This window comes from Bos javanicus, chromosome 18 (assembly GCF_032452875.1).
Source record: "Bos javanicus breed banteng chromosome 18, ARS-OSU_banteng_1.0, whole genome shotgun sequence".
Lineage (NCBI taxonomy): Eukaryota > Metazoa > Chordata > Mammalia > Artiodactyla > Bovidae > Bos > Bos javanicus.
In genome coordinates, this window is record NC_083885.1 from 60,644,425 (window position 1) to 60,667,381 (window position 22,957).

General features: G+C 41.9%; 2 protein-coding genes across 3 annotated transcripts in view; both read right to left on the bottom strand.

Annotated features, from left to right (window-relative positions):
• Window positions 1-8,280, bottom strand: part of LOC133230992 (zinc finger protein 271-like) — a 13,232-nt gene extending 4,952 nt beyond the window's left edge. The window contains exons 1-3 of the mRNA XM_061389140.1: window positions 8,155-8,280; window positions 4,402-4,528; window positions 3,814-3,906 (exon numbers count right to left, since the gene is read on the bottom strand). Of these exons, the coding sequence (XP_061245124.1) occupies window positions 3,814-3,906; window positions 4,402-4,528; window positions 8,155-8,169 (235 nt within the window). The 5' untranslated portion in view covers window positions 8,170-8,280. The remainder of the gene's footprint in view (window positions 1-3,813; window positions 3,907-4,401; window positions 4,529-8,154) is intronic.
• Window positions 1-22,957, bottom strand: part of LOC133230991 (KRAB domain-containing protein 5-like) — a 141,034-nt gene that overhangs the window by 65,380 nt on the left and 52,697 nt on the right. Inside the window, exon 5 of one of the 2 annotated variants that reach the window (XM_061389139.1) lies at window positions 16,972-17,055. The exons of the other annotated variant lie outside the window; for it this stretch is intronic. Within the exon in view, the coding sequence (XP_061245123.1) occupies window positions 17,036-17,055 (20 nt within the window). The 3' untranslated portion in view covers window positions 16,972-17,035. Of the gene's footprint in view, window positions 1-16,971; window positions 17,056-22,957 lie in introns of those variants that run through there. 2 annotated transcript variants of the gene reach the window in all.

The window sequence follows — 22,957 nt, forward strand, 5'->3', positions numbered from 1 at the left end:
AGCTTTAGTAGCTGTAGACTTTGTGGGCTCCTATACAAGGGGGCTGGGCCAGGACAGAGCCTGAGCTGCTCCGTAGCACCACAGCGGGTCCAGCTCCATGCTGAATGCAATCCCAGGACTTGACTTCACTGAATTTATGCTGGTGACCTTGTTAAAACAACAGCTGAGAAACACCAGGGCCGTGTGTCATCATGCCCATGGTTTGGTGGGGACAAGAGCAGTGCCAGCACCTCACAACATGAGAGCTTGCAGAACGCATGAGAGAGGGTACCAGAGCACACCCCGAGGTGAACTTCCTAGAGGAGTAATACTCAGTGACTTCTCTCCCAATGGATGTACTCCAATCTCACCTGCCTGGCACCACAGATCAGAATCACAGCAAAGACTCAGATCTGGGAGCTCTATTCCACCATGCAGGGAGCAGGCACCCCCGAGAGAGGGCACTAACAACCACAGAACAAGAGGGAAACAGCCCTGAATATCCAGGGCAGGCTCTGGTCACAGTTAACAGCAATCAGAGCACAGATCAACAGAGGATAAAGGCACAAACCTCTGGACCAACCTCACCCACCAAGGTGCAGATATCAGAAGGAAGATTAACTAGGTGCCTGCACCCTTCAAAACAAACATCACATACAGAATGCAGGACAATATGAGATGGCAAAGAAATACCATATAGGGGAAGAAACAAGATAAAACCCTCCAAGGACCAAGGAATTAAGAGGTGATAGGCAATCTAATGATTACTTTTTGCTTTTAGTCATCTTAAGTGGAGACACCAAGCACTTTCACAAATCCTAGGTGCCTAGTATTTCTTAAATCCACTTCTTGCCACACATGTTTCTGAGAATGTTCTATTAGATGTTTCAATCTAAGAATCATAAATGATAGTGACAGAGTCTAGTCAGAAACTGAGGACACATAAGACAGTGTCCAAAGAAGCTGAATACAAATAAGATAAACTTAATTACAGTACTAGTTTTAAGAAATTAAATAGGAAGAGAGACTTTAAAACTATGATTGAAAGAGGGAACTCTACTCCCTGCTCTGTGGAGACCTAAATGGGAAGGAAATCAATAGGACGGTAAAGACTAGAGATCTCTTTAAGAAAATTAGAGGTACCAGGAATATTTCATGCAAAGATGGGAACAATAAAGGAGAGAAACAGGATGGACCTAAAAGAAGAAGAAGATATTAAGAGAAGTTGGCAAGAATATATGGAAGAACTATACAAAAAAGATCTTAATGACTGAGATAACCACGATGGTGTGGTCACTCACCTAGTAACAGACATCCTGGCATCCAAAGTAAAGTCGGCCTTAGAAGGCATGAATACCAACAAAGCTACTGCAGGTGATGCAACTCCAGCTGACCTATTTCAAGTCCTAAAAGATGATAATGCTAAAGTTCTGCACTTGATAAGCCGGCAAATTTGGAAAACTCAGCAGTGGCCTCAGGACAGGAAAAGGTCAGTTTTCCTTCCAATCACAAAGAAAGGCAATGCCAAAGAACGCTCAAACTACTACACAATTTCCCTCATTTCAAACAATAGCAAAGGCTCAAAATTCTCCAAGCGAGGCTTAACAGTATTTGAACCGACAGCTTCCAGATGTTCAAGCTGGATTTAGAAACGGCAGAGGAATCAGAGATCAAATTGCCAACATCCCTGGGATCATGTAAAAATCAAGAGAGTTCTGGGGAAATGACGACATCTGCTTTATTGAATCTATCACAGCCTTTGATTGTGTGGACAAGAAACTGTGAAAAATTCTTAAATAGATGGGAACACCAGACTACCTTACCTGCCTCCAGAGAAATCTGTATGCATGTCAACAAGCAAGAGTGAGAACTGGACATGTGACAATGGACTGATTCCAAATTGGGAAAGGAGTACATCAAGGCTGTACATTGTCAGCCTGCTCATTTAATTTATATGCACGGTACATATTGTGACATACTGGGATGGATGAAGCACAAGTTGGAATCAAGATTTCAGGGAGAAATATCCATAATCTCAGATATACAGATGACACCACCCTTAGACAATGGACTGATTCCAAATTGGGAAAGGAGTACATCAAGGCTGTACATTGTCAGCCTGCTCATTTAATTTACATGCACGGTACATATTGTGACATACTGGGATAGATGAAGCACAAATTGGAATCAAGATTTCAGGGAGAAATATCCATAATCTCAGATATACAGATGACACCACCCTTAGAGCAGAAAGCAAAAAGCAACTGAGGAGTCTCTTGATGAAACTGAAAGAAGAGCCTGAAAAAGCTGGCTTCAAACTCAACCTTCAAAAATCAAAGATCATGGCACCGGTCAGATCGTTTCACAGCAAACAGTGGGAGAAACAGTGGAAACAGTGAGAAACTTTATTTTTGGGGGGTTCCAAAATCACTGCAGATGGTGACTACTGCCATGAAAGTAAAAGACGCTTGCTCTTTGGAAGAAAAGCTATGACCAACCTAGGCAGCATATTAAAAACCAGAAACACTACTTTGCTGACAAAGGTCCATCTAGTCAAAGCTATGGTTTTTCCAGTAGTCATGTATGGATGTGAGAGTTGGACCATGAAGAAAGCTGAGTGCTAAAGAACTGATGCCTTTGAACTGTGGTATTGGAGAAGACTCTTGAGAGTCCCTCGGACTGCAAGGAGATCACACCACTCCATCTAAAGGAAATCAGTCCTCAATATTCATTGGAAGGACTTAGTGAAGGTGAAGTTCTGATACTCTGGCCACCTGATATGAAGAACTGACCCACTGAGAAAGACCCTGATGTTGGGAAAGATTGAAGATGAGAGGAGAAGGGGACAACAGAGGGTGAGATGGTTGCATGGCATCACTGACTCGATGGACATGAGTTTGAGCAGGCTCTGGGAGTTAGTGATGGGCAGGGAAGCCTGGCCTGCTGCAGACCATGGATCGCAGACTCAGATCGACTGAGCGACAGAACTGAACTGACTGATATGTATAATTGATCCTCTTTGCTGTATAGGAGTACAAAATTCGAAAACAGCTCTATTCCAATTAGAACTTTTAATAAAGATTTCTTTATATAATCTAAAAATTGTCATAGTTTGAATCAACCATTAATAATGTAGTGGAAAATGTGCTAAGATTTTATGTCAATTTATTTTAAAATTCTATGAGGTAAGAAAACACAATAAAGTATTTTAGCACGTTAGAATTGGGGCAAATACAGTAAAGATATTTAGTATGAGATCATATAAGGTAAAGAGAAACTTTCAAGTCAACCTGAGATGTGCATTGTTTCATTTTTACCAGGTTTTGCTTTCTGCAGTGAAAAATTACTTGAATTTGAAATTTACTTAGAAGGTCCTATGTGTCGCTCCCAGTGGATAGGAAATTATAAATCAGAGAACAAAAACCTGTCCCTAGTATTCCTGGAAATTTGGCAGTTTGTCTACCACTCTACTCACACATTTCTGTCTAGAGGTAAAGGACTGTCATACAGTTACTCAGAAATGGGCAGAGTTTTCCTAGGTCCCCCAAGAAATCAAAGAGCAACAAATGAACACAGTTTGTCACAAGCCAAGAGCAGACTTTTAGGTCACACTGTGATGGAGAAAAGTAATCACTGGAAATAAATGCACGAATGATTTCAGAGACAGAGAATGGGGCAGGTGATACATTTCTATCACAGTAGCAGAACAAACCCAGGTTTTCGAAAACCATTTCCATTGAAGCAAATTTCCCAACATCACGTGATGAAGGATGAGTTCCTCGCTGCTCCTTGGACCTCTCATCTGAGTCATCATCTCCAGCCATTCATACCTACCTGGGTAAATGGCTGTTGTCTCCATTCTCCTCATATTCCTAGGATCCTTCAATAGCTCCAGAAAGGTGACCAGGTCCACCTTAGAGACAAGCCCTGGTGATCAGAGAAAGGAATATTTGTGTCGTTAGAGATTCATCAGTATCGAATCCAATATGTATTCAGGTGAGACAAGAATGCATTTTCTAATAGAAAACGATTTCCTGAAATACTTTATTCAAAGCCGCTATACAATACTAACACACACCTAACAATCAGGTCCTGAGATTCTGGTCAAGTAGTACTAAGGCAAAAATAAGTAGTGTCAATGTGAGATTAAGAGAGGGTGCAACTATTTAATACCACAGAACTTACACAATTACCAGTAACCTAGAATGAAGGACGCAGAGTACATCAAGGAAGGAAAACATCACCAGCACAACGATTCATCATGAAGCCTTTCTTTCTAAACTCAGAAATAACGCATTATCCCCTAGAGAGCACAGATCTAAAAATACTGTGGTAAGCAGAAAAGTTCAGAAGACATTCTAGAAATGACGGAACAAAACCGCAGTGGGTAGATAAGGGATTCTGGAAGGCAGTTATCCTCACCCAAGGAGGCCAGGTTCCTGTAGTTCTCTACCATCACGTCCCTGTACAATTTCCGCTGACCAGGGTCCAGGCATTCCCACTCCTCTTGAGTGAAGTCTATGGCCACATCCTGAAACATTAGCCGTCCCTGAAATACAAGGTACAGTGCCAATAGGCTGTGGGAAGTCTTCCTAATGTGATCCAAGATGCAAACGGCAAGTTCAGAGACCTGGTCATGATTTGGTGGCTTGGCTGCTATTATAAAATATATTTTTTTACACAGTTTTCCTATTTATCCAATTTCTAATGTGAAGAAAGGAGGATGAGTTATGATCCACAAGCCATTAGAGAAACTATTCTCATCTGAAAAAGCAATTATAAAATAATCAGGGCAACATTAGCATATTTATTCCATGATTCAGGAGCAGACCATGGCCATGTTTTAAGGCCATCAGGATGGCAAAAGTCTAACCATGAGGGGTTACTTTCAGAGACGACGAATAAGCTTTGTCTACATGTACCATAACCTTAAGTAATGCTCATATACTTTACCAAAGTAACAAAAGATTTTACAAATGAATGTAAATCACTTAAAGGCAAAGAAATTCATAATCTCTTCTTGAAAGCTGCATTCTAAGAAAACTTTGTTCTATTAACATAGAGATTAGTCTAAATTCCAGTCTGCTACCAGCTTACCAGATAGCAAACAAAAGCTGTTTATCGGTTAACCTTAGAAAAATCTTTTCCATAAATCATGAAGTAGCAGTATTCTTCCAAAGGCATCAGACTGAAACCATAGAAGGCATGTTTAAATCTGATTAAACTGCAATTGACAGTGTAGCCTGGTCACTGCTGTGACTTCTAACACTTGAACATGATAAGTAGAATTATAGTTGACCAGATTTTATTAGGGCATATCAGATCTATATGAACTTCACATAATTTTAGGATATCTATATTGGTAAAATCCACCATACAGTATAATCTGAGAATATTTATCACCCGTTCAACAGGACTTCCCATGTAACTTTACATGTCCAATGAACCCAGGTAGTTTAATAGCTCCCTGGGATGTCTCAGGGGCCCTCCGAAGCATTTCAAAGTCAGCTAGAAGTCAAATCATTTAGGAAGCTTTGTAAACAAATATCAAAAGGGGTTATAGCACTCAGTGAGATAAGATCTGAGTAACAGGCAAATTTGGCCTTGGAATACGGAATGAGGCAGGGCAAAGACTAATAAGAGTTTTGCCAAGAAAATGCACTGGTCATAACAAACACCATCTTCCAACAACACAAGAGAAGACTTTACACATGGACATCACCAGATGGTCAACAGCGAAAGCAGACTGATTATATTCTTTGCAGCCAAAGATGGAGAAGCTGTATACAGTGAACAAAAACAAGACCAGGAGCTGACTATGCCTCAGATCATGAACTCCTTATTACCAAATTCAGACTTAAATTGAAGAAAGTAGGCGAAACCACTACACCATTCAGGTATGACGTAAATCAAATTCCTTATAATTATACAGTGGAAGTGAGAAATAGATTTAAGGGCCTAGATCTGATAGAGTGCCTGATGAACTATGGAATGAAGTTCGGGACATTGTACAAGAGACAGGGATCAAGACCACCCCCATGGAAAAGAAATGCAAAAAAGCAAAACAGCTGTCTGGGGAGGCCTTACAAATAGCTGTGAAAAAAAGAGAAGTGAAAAGCAAAGGAGAAAAGGAAAGATATAAGCATCTGAATGCAGAGTTCCAAAGAATAGCAAGAAGAGATAAGAAAGCCTTCTTCAGCGATCAATGCAAAGAAATAGAGGAAAACAACAGAATGGCAAAGACTAGAGATCTCTTCAAGAAAATTAGAGATACCAAGGGAACATTTCATGCAAAGATGGGCTCGATAAAGGAAAGAAATGGTATGGACCTAACAGAAGCAGAAGATATTAAGAAGAGGTGGCAAGAATACACAAAAGAATTGTACAAAAAAGATGTTCATGACCCAGATAATCACGATGGTGTGATCACTGACCTGGAGCCAGACATCCTGGAATGTGAAGTCAAGTGGGCCTTAGAAAGCATCATTAAGAAAAAAAAGAAAAAGAAAGCATCACTACGAACAAAGCTAGTGGAGGTGATGGAATTCCAGTGGAGCTATTCCAAATCCTGAAAGATGATGCTATGAAAGTGCTGCACTCAATATGCCAGCACATTTGGAAAACTCAGCAGTGGCCACAGGACTGGAAAAGGTCATATTTCATTCCAGTCCCAAAGAAAGGCAATGCCAAAGAATGCTCAAACTACCGCACAATTGCACTCCTCTCACACACTAGTAAAGTAATGCTCAAAATTCTCCAAGCTGGGCTTCAGCAATATGTGAACTGTGAACTTCCTGATGTTCAAGATGGTTTTAGAAAAGGCAGAGGAACCAGAGATCAAATTGCCAACATCTGCTGGATCATGGAAAAAGCAAGAGAGTTCCAGAAAAACATCTGTTTCTGCTTTATTGACTATGCCAAAGCCTTTGATTGTGTGGATCACAATAAACTGCAGAAAATTCTGAAAGAGATGGGAATACCAGACCACCTGATCTGCCTCTTGAGAAATTTGTATGCAGGTCAGGAAGCAACAGTTGGAACTGGACATGGAACAACAGAGTGGTTCCAAATAGGAAAAGGAGTATCTCAAGGCTATATATTGTCACCCTGTTTATTTAACTTCTATACAGAGTACATCATGAGAAATGCTGGGCTGGAAGAAGCACAAGCTGGAATCAAGATTGCTGGGAGAAATATCAATAACCTCAGATATGCAGATGACACCACCCTTATGGCAGAAAGTGAAGAGGAACTGAAAAGCCTGTTGATGAAAGTGAAAGTGGAGAGTGAAAAAGTTGTCTTAAAGCTCAACATTCAGAAAACGAAGACCATGGCATCTGGTCCCATCACTTCATGGGAAATAGATGGGGAAACAGTGGAAACAGTGTCAGACTTTATTTTTCTGGGCTCCAAAATCACTGCAGATGGTGACTGCAGCCATGAAATTAAAAGACGCTTACTCCTTGGAAGGAAAGTTATGACCAACTTAGATAGCATATTGAAAAGTAGAGACATTACTTTGCCAACAAAGGTCCATCTAGTCAAGCCTATGGTTTTTCCTCTGGTCATGTATGGATGTGAATGTTGGACTTCGAAGAAGGCTGAGCGCAGAAGAATTGATGCTTTTGAACTGTGGTGTTGGAGAAGACACTTGAGAGTCCCTTGGACTGCAAGGAGTTCCAACCAGTCCATTCTGAAGGAGATCAGCCCTGGGATTTCTTTGGAAGGCATGATGCTAAAGCTGAAACTGCAGTACTGTGGCCACCTCATGGGAAGAGTTGACTCATTGGAAAATTCTCTGATGCTAGGAGGGATTGGGGGCAGGAGAAGAAGGGGACGACAGAGGATGAGATGGCTGGATGGCATCACTGACTCGATGGACGTGAGTCTCAGTGAACTCCGGTGATGGACAGGGAGGCCTGGCGTGCTGCAATTCATGGGGTCGCAAAGAGTCGGACATGACTGAGCGACTGAACTGCACTAAACTGAGATTCTTTGGCTGGCAATACTGTGTTTTCTGTCATTCTGATGTGTCAGGAGGACAACGGGTTCCTTGGGATCATGATTATGGGTAAGTGTAAACAAACCCGTTCAGAAGTTAAGCTTTTCAAGTCCAAAGAAACAGCATTTCAGGAAAGAGACAGAACAAACAAACAAAAGGACTATGCCTCTTACCTCGGAATGAGTCATTTCTGACTCCTTGTTTTCCTCTTCCTCTGGGCTTCCTTCTCACGTAAGATCAGTCTTGGGAAGTGACCCCTGAGTGTTGAAAATAGACTGTTCAATACCTAGAAAAACACATCGAGCTCCCTGTCACACAGCCCCACACAGAAGGAGGATCTCAACAGGTACAAAATACAATCCTCTACGGCCACTGACACAGCAGGGATTCTGGAACACAGAATCAAACATGGTGTTTTTCGTTTTATTCTTTTCTTCAGAACTCGCGGCCCTTCCTGTGAAAACTACACGTTCTAGGCTGACCCTCCCCTTCAAACCTTAGGCGAGACCCTGACCAAACTCCATACAGAATAGAGCCTCCTTCACCTCTTCGTGGATCAAGGACTTAGGGGTTGGGCAATGCCGGACTTTAAGCAGCGGTCTCTACAAGTTAGAAGGTAGAACTGCCAGAGAAGGACGTGGACTCTAGAACGATATTAACAGGAAGTGGACGTGGACCTCAGGGTCCCGGCAGCTAAGATAAAGGACTTCAGAACGTCTCACGGCGATGCGAGGACACACACTGGGGACGGGAAAATGGGGACGGTAGTTTGAATGTTCACAGAGACCCCGCGAAACCAACGTGTGAAGGACAAAAGGCTGTGGGACATGGAATCGGGTTTTAAACCAACAAAACTCACCAGGACACTCTGTCGCTCATTTAAACGCAATTCCGGGTCTGCAGGATACTGCGCACGCGTGGGCGGAAGATCCGGTACAGAGGAAGGTGAGCGCGCTACGCTGCGGCCAAAGATGGGCGATGAAAGGGGAGCGGGTGGGACGAGGCCGGAGGCGCAGGTACTTATGGGCGGGGCCAGTGGGGACGGGGCCTTGCCTCCCCTCAGCCCCGCCCCTCTCGGTTTTGGGTCTGTTGGTCCTTCTGTCCTGCTGTGCTTCCTTTCTCTGCCTTTTGATGCCTTTAAATCTCTTTGATTTCCTCTGGAGCAGAGCTGCTTCCTGCCTGTTCTAAGTTAGTGTTTCAAACAACTTAAGGCAAAAGAGAAGAATTTTGAGAGCTGCCTCTATGGAAAGCCGAGATGTTTTCAGCAATTTGAAAAACGGGGAAAATTCAAAAGCCCTTTGTGTGAGTGTATGAAGATGGGTGTCTCCTCAGTGACGAAAAGCAGAATGTAACCACTCAGATAATCCGTTGGGAGGAAGCCTCAGTAATTGTAACCAGAGACCTGCTTACATCAGGGAAGCTGGCTTTTCTCTTAGGAAGTGATTCCAGAAAGAAAGAGGGAGACCGGAATCTACATCGTCGTTTATAACGTAACCACAGAAATGATATACCGTTACTCCTTTCAGAATCTGTTGATACACAGATTGCCTCTGTTAATTGTTGCTGCTGCCGCTGAAGCCACCAATTGCCCTGCTTCTTCGAGGACTGAACAAGTTTCCAAGAAGCAGGACTTTCTGTGCTAAAAGTGGGCACGAAACTAGGCAAATGGGACGCGTGGATCTCATCAACTGCTCTGCACTTAGCTTCCCAAACACCCTCCCCTACTGTTGGCTTTCTTTCCTAACCTCCTCTTCTTCACCCAGTCCTTGAAAGGATAATCTGGAAAAGCGCTAACACAAGACAGGAAAAATAGTGAGGGGCCCACAGACCATTGTATCCCAGGAGAGTACACCTTTCTCTTTATATGTGAGATTAGCAACTTCCCTGGTAGTCCAGTGGTAAAGATGCTGTGCTTCCACTGCAGGTTATTGGGTTCAATCCCTGCTCGGGGACTTAAATCTCAGAGTTGAAGTTTTAATCATTTCTTACACAGAAAGCATTAATCATTACAATATAAAGAAAAATGAAAAAAAAAAAAAAAGAAAAGAAAAATGTATGTCAAGGTAATAAATTACTTATTAAAGAAAATGTGTTTTGGAGCATCCCCAGCAGCCCAGTGGTTAAGACCCCACCTTCCGATACAGCATTGTGGTTCCTTCCTTAACCAGGGAACTAAGATTCCACATGTTTTGGGGTGTGAACAAAATGAAAAGAAAATATGTTTCTTAAGTATCTGTGAGTGGGGACAAATTCTAAGTAGAGGATATTGATACTGATTTTCATGATAAAAGTATCAGTAGGTCAAATCTCACAGTTCTCTGCTGGAACCTCTGGTTCTGAATATGACTTTGGTCACTAAGAACTAGGAGAATATTCTCTAGGGAGTTGGCACTAAGGTGTACCTGCTATTGCAGACTACAGTGGAAATTATGCAGGAATTTCTATCTATCAGACATTGAATCCTAACTATAAACAGGGGGTATTTGCCTCAAGATACTTTTTGAGAAGTTCTATGACATTTCAGACAATAAGGTATGAACATTTCACCTTTGTAAGATGACAGATGGAGAAATTCTTGAAAACCCCTCTCAGGTGCTTTGGCTCCATTTCTCTACTCATAATCTAAATGGAGGCACAGTTCAGTGGTCTCAAGAATAGGAAATAACTCGTTTTTGGTAGAAACACTTCTCATGGATACAAACTATACAAGCAGACACATGAAATTCCCTTCCTTTGTCAGACCTCAGTATTTACTACAGCTTCCTTGTGAGTCCCTGTCTGTCTCCAGGGGCCAAAGGGAATAGAACCTTCCTCAAGCATTTCAAGAGTCCCTTTGGAGATGATTAATTGTTTTATCATTAGCAACTGAGCCATAAAGATTTTCACGAATAATCTCAGTTCTCCAAGCCTGTCTCACATCGCAGATACAGGTGAAAAGATAATTCCAGTTGTGAGGGGTCATGAGGTCACAGGATCACAAACCCATATCTAGGGGTCTGGCTGCCTCCCTTCCTGTCACAGGAGCAGCTTGATGTGACCAGTACTCTGAACCCAATATCTGGGCTATGTGAGGATATCAAGTGAGTATTTTCTGTTTCAGCTTGTGGGCAAGAATCTGCAAGAAAAAGGTGCTTTTGGGAGTCTGGGTTGGTGACCATTCAGGAAAAATGAAGTGTTCTGACTCAAAGTAATACAGTGCCAAAGGAACACTGGAAGGAGGAATAATTCAAAAATGTAATGGAGCTATTAAAGAGAGATTAGGTGCTACCAGATGTCAGTTCGCAATGTCTCCTAACATCATATCTCAGTGTAATTCTTTTTGAAAAATATTTATTTATTTGGCTGTACTGAATCTTGGGAGAAGGCAATGGCACCCCACTCCAGTACTCTTGCCTGTAAAACCCCATGGACGGAGGAACCCGGTGGGCTGCAGTGCGTGGGGTCGCTAAGAGTGGGACACGACTGAGCGACTTCACTTTCACTGTTGACTTTCAAGCATTGGAGAAGGAAATGGCAACGCACTCCAGTGTTCTTGCCTGGAGAATCCCAGGGACCGGGGAGCCTGATTGGCTGCCCTCTATGGGGTCGCACAGAGTCGGACACGACTGAAGTGACTTAGCAGAAGTAGCAACAGGATCTTACTTGTACTATATGGGATTTAGTTCCCTGATCAGGGATTAAACCTAGGCACCTCCCCCAAGTCCTGACCCCCCACCCCCCACCCCCTCCCTTGGCGAAGCTAGCATTGAGAGCCAGGTGTCTTAGTCACTGGACCACCAAGGAAATTACAGTGTAATTTTTGTGACAGTGATTGTTATTTTAGAATCCATGTGATATGAAACCTAATGTTTAGTCTAACTAATGACTGGAATTGAAGAGATAAATGGGAAATCATGGAGTAGACCCTCACCCATTCAAGTGGCAGCTACTTTGGGTGCAGTGAGCAGTGGGCCATTTGCAACACACCAGAGGGTAACCCTGGCCAGAGTTCCTAAGTTGCCGCCACAGCAGTTGCCTGTTGGAAGAGGGTCCCTGTGAGAAAGGAGAAGTGAGGAGGGGGGCATGAGACTCCAAGTCCCTGAACAAGGCACCAAAAATACCATGGTCTGGGTATGGGTTGGAACAGAATTTACAGACATGGGACAATACAGGTCTGGTTTTTCAGTTTCTGCATTCTAAGACCCTCTTTGGTTTTATCTGCTCTTCACTCTTTGGGTAACCACAACCTTGGCAGAAAGAATCATTTTAACTATTTAGTATATGCTCTGTATCTTTCTGATTGTTTTTATCAGAGTCTTGAAAGTGCAAGAGAAATAACTAAAAATCAGTAATGTTGCTCTTGTACTTTTTGGCACATATTTTAACAAATAGCCATTAAATGGCAGAGCTTAAATGTTACTTCAGTTTATGCACTTTAGACTTTAACTAATAAAACACAGACAGATTCACAGAGATAACTCTTAAGTAAAGTTGACAGAAGTTTCTGTAACTGTAAAGAATACTAAAGACAAGAAAAGTTTTAGCCACTCAGTCATGTCCCATTCTTAGTGACCCCATGGACTCTAACTTGCCAGATTCCTCTGTCCAAGAAATTCCCAGGCAGAAATACTGGAATGGGTAGTCATTCCCTTCCCCAGAAGTTCTTCAGAAAAACAAAGCAAAAAGAAAAGAAAAAGAAGAAAAAATTCATCATGTTAATATTTTCATATACACAGTTCAGTTCAGTTGCTCAGTCGTATCCAACTCTTCGTGATCGCATGGCCCACAGCACGCCAGGCCTCCTGGTCCATCACCAACTCCCGGAGCCTAGTCAAACTCATCTCCACAGAGTACAGACATACACTTAAATGGGGCTATATGCTCATTAGGAGGAAGAGAGAAACATTTTCATGTCACTAAACTCAGGCAATTTTGAATGTAGTAAAATGTACATAATGTTAGAGGATGATATTCTTTACTTGCACTGAGCTGTATTTTAAATTTTAATACAGTTGAGCATAGATTAGGACTAATAAGATTCTTGTAAACATTTTGGAAAACACAAAACTGTGATGAGACTCTGTGATGTGAGCGTGAAGTGTACTGGAAAAGATCAGACCTGGGCTTGGGATGAAAACCGCCACTCCCAAAACCCAGCATCTCTGCTAAACACACATGAGTGTTCATTTTCCAAAGCAAAAAGAAGGTAAGAAGACAGGAAGTTACTTCGTTAATTGTGATAGTTGAGGCACATCCCTCATTTTTCTTTCCAAGACACTTGTTCAAGTGAAAAAAAATTCATAGCATGGGAATCTCACAGAAACACCTAAACCAGTGAACATGAGTCATGGGGTAAGAAGCACATGGAAGAATCCATTATCACTGCATGGGTATTTTGGCACTACTATGGAATATATGATCTGAATCTATCATTAAAAAATCTTAGTTCAGGGACTTCATGATGACCCAGTGACTAAGACCCTGAGCTCCCAATGCATGGAGCTCTGGTTCTTTCCCTGATCAGGAAACTAGATCCCACATGCTGTAGCCAAGAGTTTACATGTCACAACCAAAGAAGCCGAAAATTACAAGGAAGACTGAAGATCCTACCTGTGACAAGAAGACCCAGTGCAGCTAAATAAATAAATATTTTAAAAATGTGTTGTATGCAAATTTCATCTATGCCCTCCCTGATCTTAGCCTAGCGTTGCGGTCCTTTAATGGACCGGAACCTGGTGATCTGGAGTTAACAACAAGAAAGTAAAAGAGAGAAGAGGCTGATATTCCCTGGTTTATGCAGAGAACCAATAAAGGCCTTGACAAAAGGCTTCTACAGCTCACGAAGGCACAGGGCATCCTCTCAAGGAGGTCTTAAAAGCCCAGGAGAGAAAGTGAGCTCGGCAGGTTTCCATGCTCCAGAGAATTAGCCTGAGGGAGAGAGACAGAGAGAAAGAAAAGAAAGAAAGACACAGGGACCCAAGCTCTGATGGAACAAGGGTGCTTTAATGATCTTTGTGTGAGCATATATAGGCTATTAAGGAATTTCTTTGACAATGATAAAGATCAGACAACCAAATGTATAGTTATCGATACCAAGGAAAGAAGGAATTAACAATGGTCATAAGGTCAGAAGACAACCCATATCTCAAGAGGGAGGGTTGTGACTAGGCAGATTTACCAAAGGGAAAGAGTTTACTGAAGGAAATCCATGCATATGATTCATCTCATTATCTCAGGCCTGGGAGTAGGACTGAACTGGTGTTATACTATAATATGACTTTTACACAGCAATATTTTCTACCATAATCCTAACCCAAAAAAAGATGAGAAATGACCCACACACCATTTCAAAAACTATTCTGATCTGGAAAAGAAGTGATAAAATAATCAGAACACCATGGGCATATTTATTTTTGAGTGCTGTATTTGTATGACACAGGATGAATTGTCTATCAAGGAAACAGTTAATATTTTTAAAAAGCATACTCTGACCCAAGAGTTCCTGAGTGGGAGAAATGTGCCATGTATTTTAACAAGCTTAATTTTTTTCAGAGTACTGTTAACAAGCTTCTTTTAACTAGTGATGTTCAAAATTCTGCTCCATAAGTGACCATTTTGAATAGTAATGAAATACATTAGTAAGGTAAGTAATTCATACTTACTTTTGAACTTGAAGTGTTTTACAAATTTTACAGTTCAAGTATGATAGACTCCTCAGTAGCAACAATCATTTTAACTACTTAGGATATACTATGTATCTTTCTGAGAGTTTTTACAGAGTCTTGGATGTGTAACTGAAATAATTTAAAATCAATTATGTTGTTGTTCCACCTTATTGCAAATATGTAGCAAACACTCCTTAAACAGCTTAAATTTACTTCACTTTATGTACTCTAAACCTTAATAATACATAGACAAATACATAGGGACAATTCTAAAGAAAGTTCATAAAAGTTTCTCTAGCTGTGAAGAATACAAAATACAAGAAAAATAACTGATCAAATCATATGAACATTTTCATGCATACATATATTAAAGTGAACTATATATTCATTTCACTAAAATGAAACAATCTAAGGCAATGGAAAGTATGTAAGAACAATTTTCAAAGGTTAGGATAAATAAAAATATTCATGAAATAATGATGGCTTTTATATAAACCTTAGGTTTCTGCCTGCACACACATATGCACACATGAAGACACTTAAGGTAAAAGCAACCTTCCCTAAGTAACAGATCTTTTGGAAGAAACATCTTTAATCCAGCTTTTTTTTTAAACTCAAGTATACTTTACATTTATGGTGAAACAGACATTTACAAATTTTGCATGAATGCATGCTAAGTCACATGAATCATGTCTAACACTTTGCCACCCCATGGACTGTAGCCATCCAGACTCCTCTGTCCATGGGATTTCCCAGGCAAGAATACTGGAGGGGGTTGCCATTTCCCTCTCCAGGGGACCTTCCCAACCCAAAGATCAAACCCAGTTCTCCGGCTTTGGCAGGCGGATTCTTTACCACTGAGCCACCTAGGTTCACTGAAAACAATTTTTTCTCTTTAGTAAAAAATAATCAAAAACACAATATGAGAAATAGTCTACATTTTATTAGCAAATATACCATGACACCTATTTAGAACACATTTCCAGACCTATGTGAAGAAACTGTAAACCTTTACTGAAGCACATAATGTCTGAAAATCACAAGTTTTACTTGGAAGATGTGGTGACATAAAGACTTCAGTGACTGCAATTTCAGAAAAATTAAAACTCAAAACAAAAATGGATATTTCAAATAAAAGTCTCAGCTGTATCTAGGACAGCCAACACAATTTTGAATTTAAAAATGAAGAAAACCTAAATAGAGGGAAATTACAGACTTCTGTAATTATAATCTGTAAATCTGTAATTCTGCCAAATTACAGATGAAGTTATCACTGTATAGACTAGTGAAACTTCAAAATAAATGAAGCAAAATAGCTACAAGGTAGCCAAAGAAGCTCACCTAAAGAAAGACTTAGACATTATTTTGAACAATAAAATAGAAGGTAAACACAACAAAATATTTTCTAATAATGCAACAGGTGAGGTATTCCAGGTAACAAAAATCAGAGGGGGAAAAAAAAATCAAAGGGCATAAAGGAAAGACTTAGGTTTCAGCGTTGTGTAATAAAGAATTTAGGGACTTGCCTGATGGTCCAATGCTGAAAACCTGCCTGTCAAAGCAGAGGACATGGGTTCCATCTCTGATCAGGGAAGATCCCACATGCCTTGAAGCATCTAAGCTAGTGTGCCACAACTACTGAAGCCCACCTGCTGCAGAGCCTGCCAGTTATTAATACAATGACTGAACCTGTGCCTTAGAGCCAGAGCTCCAAAACAAAGAAAGCCCAAGTGCATCAGCAAAATCCCAGTATAGCGAAAACTAAATTAATACTAAAACTAAAAAAAAAAAAAAAAAGAATTCGGTAGGCTTTGGTCTCCAGGTTGTGGAAGTTTGTTAACTACTCTTGGAATTTAAGTTTTTTTTCCCTTGGAATTTCCTTAGTGACTGAAGTGGCTTTATTACTCTCCGTGGGCCCTGATTATTTATGCTAACAACATGACCTATGGTGGGCCCCTAGTTTAATAAGGGGATGACTCAGGTTGTGAGGCTGGCCATTTCACAAAGACCAAGGAAGTGACTAGATGTTTGGGGCTTTGAGCCAGGTGAGCTTATTAGCCCAACCTCTAAGAAGTAGAGAATGCTGGAGATGTTATCAACCACGGCTATGTAGCTAAAACCCAATAAAAACTCAAGACTTAAAAGCTTGAGTGAGCTTCTTTGGCTGGCAATACTGTTTTCTGTCACACTGATGTGCCAGGAGGGCAATGGGTCCCTTGGGATGAGGACTATGGTAAGTTCAAACAAACTCGTTCAGAAGTTAAGAAGCTTATCAAGTCCAAAGAAACAGCATTTCAGGAATGAGAGACTGAACAAACAAACAAACAAAAGGATTATGCCTTTTACCTCAAAACCAGTCATTTCTGACTCCTTGCTTTCCTTTTCCTCTGGGCTTCCTTCTCAGGTAAGATCAGTCTTGGGAAGTGGCCCCTGAGTGTTGAAAATAGGCTGTTCAATACTTAGATAATCACACCGAGGTGCCTGTAACACAGCCACACACAGAGGGAGGTATTCAACAGGCCCAACACACAATCCTCTACGGCCACTGACACAGCAGGGATTTTGGAACAGAGAATTAAACGAGGTGTTTTTAGCTTTATTCTTTTCTTCAGAACTCGAGGCCCTTCCTGTGAAAACCACACGTTCTAGGCTGACCCTGACCTTCAAACGTTAGGCGAGACCCTGACCAAACTCCATACAGAATAGAGCCTCCTTCACCTCTTCGTAGATCAGGGATCTAGCGGTTGGGCAATGCAGGACTTTAAGCAGCGGTCTCTACAAGTTAGAAGGTAGAACTGCCAGAGAAGCACATGGACTCTAGAACGATATTAACAGGAAGCGGACGTGGACCGCAGGGACCCGGCAGCTAAGCTAACAGACTTCACAACTTCTCGCGGCGATGCGAGGACATACTGGGGACGGGGAAATGGGACGGCAGATTGAACGTCCACAGAGACCCCCGAGACCTACGTGTGAAGGACAACAGGCTGTGGGTTGTTGTCCTAAAACGAAATCCGGGTTTTAAAGAAACAGACTCACCAGAACTCTCTGTCGCTCACTTAAACTCAATTCCGGGTCTGCAGAATACTGCGCACGCGCAGGCGGAAGATCCGGTACAGAGGAAGCTACGCCGCAGCCAACGGGAAGCGAAGTAAGGAGAGAGGGCGGGAGGAGGGCGGAAGCGCAGGTACTTATGGGCGGGGCCAGTGGGGACGGGGCCTTGCCTCCCCTCACCCCGGCCTCTGTTAGTTTTGCGTCTGTTGGCCCTTCTGTCCAGCTGTGCTCCCTTTCTCTGCCTTTTAATGCCTTTAAATCTTTGATTTCCTCTGGAGCAGAGCTACTTCCTGCCTGTTCTAAGTTAGTATTTCACACAGCTGAAGGCAAAAGAGACGAATTTTGAGAGCTGCCTCTATGGAAAGCCGAGATGTTTTCAGCAAGTTGAAAAAAACGGAGAAAATTGAAAAGCCCTTTGTGTGAGTTGTGAAGATGGGTGTCTCCTCAGTGAGGAAAAGTAGAATGTAATCACTCAGATGATCCGTTGGGAGTAAGCATCATTAATTGTAACCAGAGACCAGCTTACCACAGGGCAGCTGGCTTTCCCTTTAGGAAATGATTCCAGAAAAAAGGAGGGAGACCGGAATCCACATTATCGTTTATAACGTAACCACAGAAATGACATACCGTTACTCCTGCCAGAATCTGTTGATACACAGATTGCTTCTGTTATTGTTGCTGCTGCTGAAGCAACCAATTGCCCTGCCTCTTTCAGGACTGAACAAGTTTCCAAGAAGCAGGACTTTTTGTGCTAAAACTGGGCACGAAACTAGGCAAATGGGGCCTGTGGATCACATAGACTGCTCTGCACTTAGCTTCCCAAACACCCTCCTCACTGTTGGCTTTCTTTCCTAACCTCCTCCTCTTCACCCTGAAAGGATAATCTGGAGAAGAGTTAAGGCAAGACAGGTAAAACTGTAAGAGGCCCACAGACCACTGTGTCCCAGGAGAGTACACCTTTCTCTTTAAATGTGAGATTAGCAACTTCCCTGGTAGTCCAGTGGTTAAGATGCTGTGCTTGCACTGCAGGTTATGTGGGTTCAATCCCTGGTTGGGGAGCTAAGATCTCAAGAGTTGAAGATTTAATCATTTCTTACACAGAAAGCATTAATCATTACAATATAAAGGAAAATGAATGTCAAGTTAATAAATTACTTATTAAAGAAAATGTGTTTAGTAGCTTCCCTGACAGCCCAATGGTTAAGACCCTACCTTCTGTTGCAGAATTGCATTTCCTTCCCTAGCCGGGAACTAAGATCCCACATGTTTTGGGGTGTGAACAAAATGAAAAGAAAATATGTTTCTTAAGTATCTGTGAGTGGGGACAAATTTAGAGGATATTGATACTGATTTTCATGATAAAAGTATCAGTAGGTCAAATCTCACGGTTCCCTGCTGGAACCTCTGGTTCTGAATATGACTTTGGTCACTAAGAACTAGGAGAATATTCTCTAGGGAGTTGGCACTAAGGTGTACCTGCTATTGCAGACTACAGTGGAAATTATGCGGGAATTTCTATCTATCAGACATTGAATCCTAACTATAAACAGGGGGTATTTGCCTCAAGGTACTTTTTGAGAAGTTCTATGACATTTCAGACAATGAGGTATGAAAATGTCACCTTTGTAAGATGACAGATGGAGAAATTCTTGAAAACCCCTCTCAGGTGCTTTGGCTCCATTTCTCTACTCATAATCTAAATGGAGGCACAGTTCAGTGGTCTCAACAATAGGAAATAACTCCTTTTTGGTAGAAATGCTTCTCATGGATACTAACTATACAATCAGACACATGAAATTCCCTTCCTTTGTCAGACCTCAGTGTTTACTACAGGTTCCTTGTCAGTTCCTGTCTGTCTTCAGGGACCAAAGGGAATAGAACCTTCCTCAAGCATTTCAAGAGTCCCTTTGGAGATGATCGGTACAAACTTTTAATTGTTGTTTTGTCATTAGCAACTGAGCCATAAAGATTTTCACAAATAATCTCAGTTCTCCAAGCCTGACTCACATCGCAGATACAGGTGAAAAGATAATTGCAGTTCTGAAGGGTCATGAGGTCACAGGATCACAAACCCATATCTAGGGGTCAGGCTGCCTCCCTCCGTGTCACAGAAGCAGCCTGACGTGACCAGTACTCTGAACCCAATATCTGGGCTATGTGAGGATATCAAGTGAGTATTATCTGTTTCAGCTTGTGGGCAAGAATCTGCAAGAAACAGGTGCTTTCGGAAGTCTGGGTTGGTGACCATTCAGGAAACACGAAGTGTTCTGACTCAAAGTAATGCAGTGCCAAAGCAACACTGGAAGGAGGAATAATTCAAAAAAATGTAATGGAGCTATTAAAAAGAGATTAGGTGCGACCAGATGTCAGTTCCCAATGCCTCCTAACATATCTTAGTGTAATTCTTTTTGAAAAATATGTATTTATTTGGCTGTATTGGATCTTTGGAGAAGACAATGGCACCCCACTCCAGTACTCTTGCCTGGAACCTGGTAGGCTGCAGTCCGAGGGGTCACTAAGAGTCAGACATGACTAAGCGACTTCACTTTCACTTTTCACTTTCATGCACTGGAGAAGGAAATGACAACCCACTCCAGTGTTCTTGCCTGGAGAATCCCAGGGACGGGCAAGCCTGGTGGGCTACCGTCTATGGGGTCACACAGATTCGGACACGACTGAAGTGACTTAGCAGCAGCAGCAACTGGATCTTAGTTGTGCTATATGAGATTTAGTTCCCTGATCAGGGATCGAACCTAGGCACCTCCCCCAAGTCCTGATCCCCTCCCACCCCCCACCCCCGCCCTCGCCGAAGCTAGCATTGAGAGCCAGGTGTCTTAATCACTGGACCACCAAGGAAATCACAGTGTAATTTTTGTGACAGTGATTGTTATTTTAGAATCCAAGCGATATGAAACCTAATGTTTAGAGTAACTAATGACTGGAATTGCAGAGATATATGGGAAATCATGGAGTACCTTACAGAAATCATACATCTTGGGGGTTACGATATGTGTGCCAACAGTACCTCCATGAGTAATAAATCTATAGGAATGGTATTTATTAGAAACAGTGTATAGAGTTGACAATTGTGTGCTTAGTCCATCAGTCGTGTCTGACTCTTTGCAACGCCATGGACTGCAGCCAGCCAGGCTCATTTATCCATGGAAGTCTCCAGGCAAGAATAGTGGAGTGGGTAGCCATATCCTTCTCCAGGGGATCTTTCCGATCAAGGTATCGATCCCTGGTTTCCTGCATTCTAGGCAGGTTCTCTACCATCTGAACTACCAGAAAGCAGTAGAAATACTTTCTCTGAGTCTGGAATTTATAAAGTGCTTAACAGAGACATTATATCCTATTGAAAAATCCATAATTGGGTGATTTGGGTCAGACCATTTTCCAAAAGTAACTTCAGAAATGGGTTTCAGATGGCAGCTATCAGGCATAAAAGCATAGTGTGCCCTATTCTCTGATTTGAAAATATTCTCAAAATTTATAGTTGTATAACTTCATTTTACAAAATAAAAATCACTTTCTTAAAATGTCATTTTCTTTAAATGTGATATATTAATGTTTCAGATATCTTGACTTCTGCTCAATACTTTTAATGTCACATTAATTAACAGATCAGTTTATGATTTGGAATTCAGTTCAGTTCAGACGCTGAGTCGTGTCTGACTCTTTTCGACCTCATGAATCGCAGCACGCCAGGCCTCCCTGTCCATCACCAACTCCCGGAGTTCACTTAAACTCATGTCCATCGAGTCGGTGATGCCATCGAGCCATCTCATTGTCTGTTGTCCCCTTCTCCTCCTGCCCCCAATCCCTCCTAGCATCAGTCTTTTCCAATGAGTCAGCTCTTGGCATCAGGTGGCCAAAGTATTGGAGTTTCAGGTTCAAAATCCTGCACTCAATGTGCAGCACATTTGGGAAATTCAGCCCTGGCTACAGGACTGGAAAATATCAGTTTTGATTCAAATCTCAAAGAAAGGCAATGCCAAAGAATGGTCAAACTGAAGCACAGTTGTTGCACTCATCTCTCATGCCAGTAAAGTAGTGCTCGGAATTCTCCAAGCCAGGCTTCAATAGTATGTGAACCAGAACTTCCAGATGTTCAAGCTGGATTTAGAAAAGGCAAAGGAACCAAAGGTCACATTGCCAACATCCCTTGGATCATAGAAAAAGAGAGTTCCAGAAAAACCTCTACTTCTGCTTCATTGACTATGTTAAAGCATTTGTGTGGATCACAAGACAGTGTGGAAAATTCTTAAAGAGACGGGAAAGCCAGAACACCTTAGCAGTCTTCTGAAAAATTAGGATGCAGGTCAAGAAGCAACAGTTAGAGCTGGACATGGAACAGACTGGTTCCACATTTTGAAAGGAGTACATCAAGGCTGTATGTTCTCACATTGCTTATTTAACTTAAATGCAGTGTTCAGTTCAGTTCAGTTCAATCGCTCAGTCGTGTCCGACTCTTTGCAACCCCAGGAATCACAGGATGCCAGGCCTCCCTGTCCATCACCAACTCCTGGAGTTCACTCAGACTCACGTCCATCGAGTCAGTGATGCCATCCATCCATCTCATCCTCTGTCGTCCCCTTCTCCTCCTGCTCCCAATCCCTCCTAGCATCAGAGTCTTTTCCAATGAGTCAACTCTTTGCATGAGGTGGCCAAAGTATTGGAGTTTCAGCTTTAGCATCAGTCTTTCCAAAGAAATCCCAGGGCTGATCTCCTTCAGAATGGACTGGTTGGATCTTCTTGCAGTCCAAGGGAGTCTCAAGAATCTTTTCCAACACCACAGTTCAAAAGCATCAATTCTTCAGTGCTCAGCCTTTTTCACAGTCCAACTCTCACATCCATACATGACCACAGGAAAAACCATAACCTTGACTAGCGGGACCTTTGTTGGCAAAGTAATGTCTCTGTTTTTGAATATGCTATCTAGGAGTAAGCGCTTTTAATTTCATGGCTGCAGTCACCATCTGCAGTGATTTTGGAGCCCTCCCAAATAAAGTCTGACACTGTTTCCACTGTTTCCCCATCTATTTCCCATGAAGTGATGGGACTGGATGCGATGATTTTAGTTTCCTGAATGTTGAGCTTTAAGCCAACTTTTTCACTCTCCTCTTTCACTTTCATCAAGAGGCTTTTAAATGCAGAGTACATCATGCTAAATGCACAGCTGGATGAGGCACAAACTGGAATCAAGATTGCTGGGAGAAATATCAATAACCTTAGATATGCAGATGACAGCACCCTTAGGGCAGAAAGTGAAGAGGAA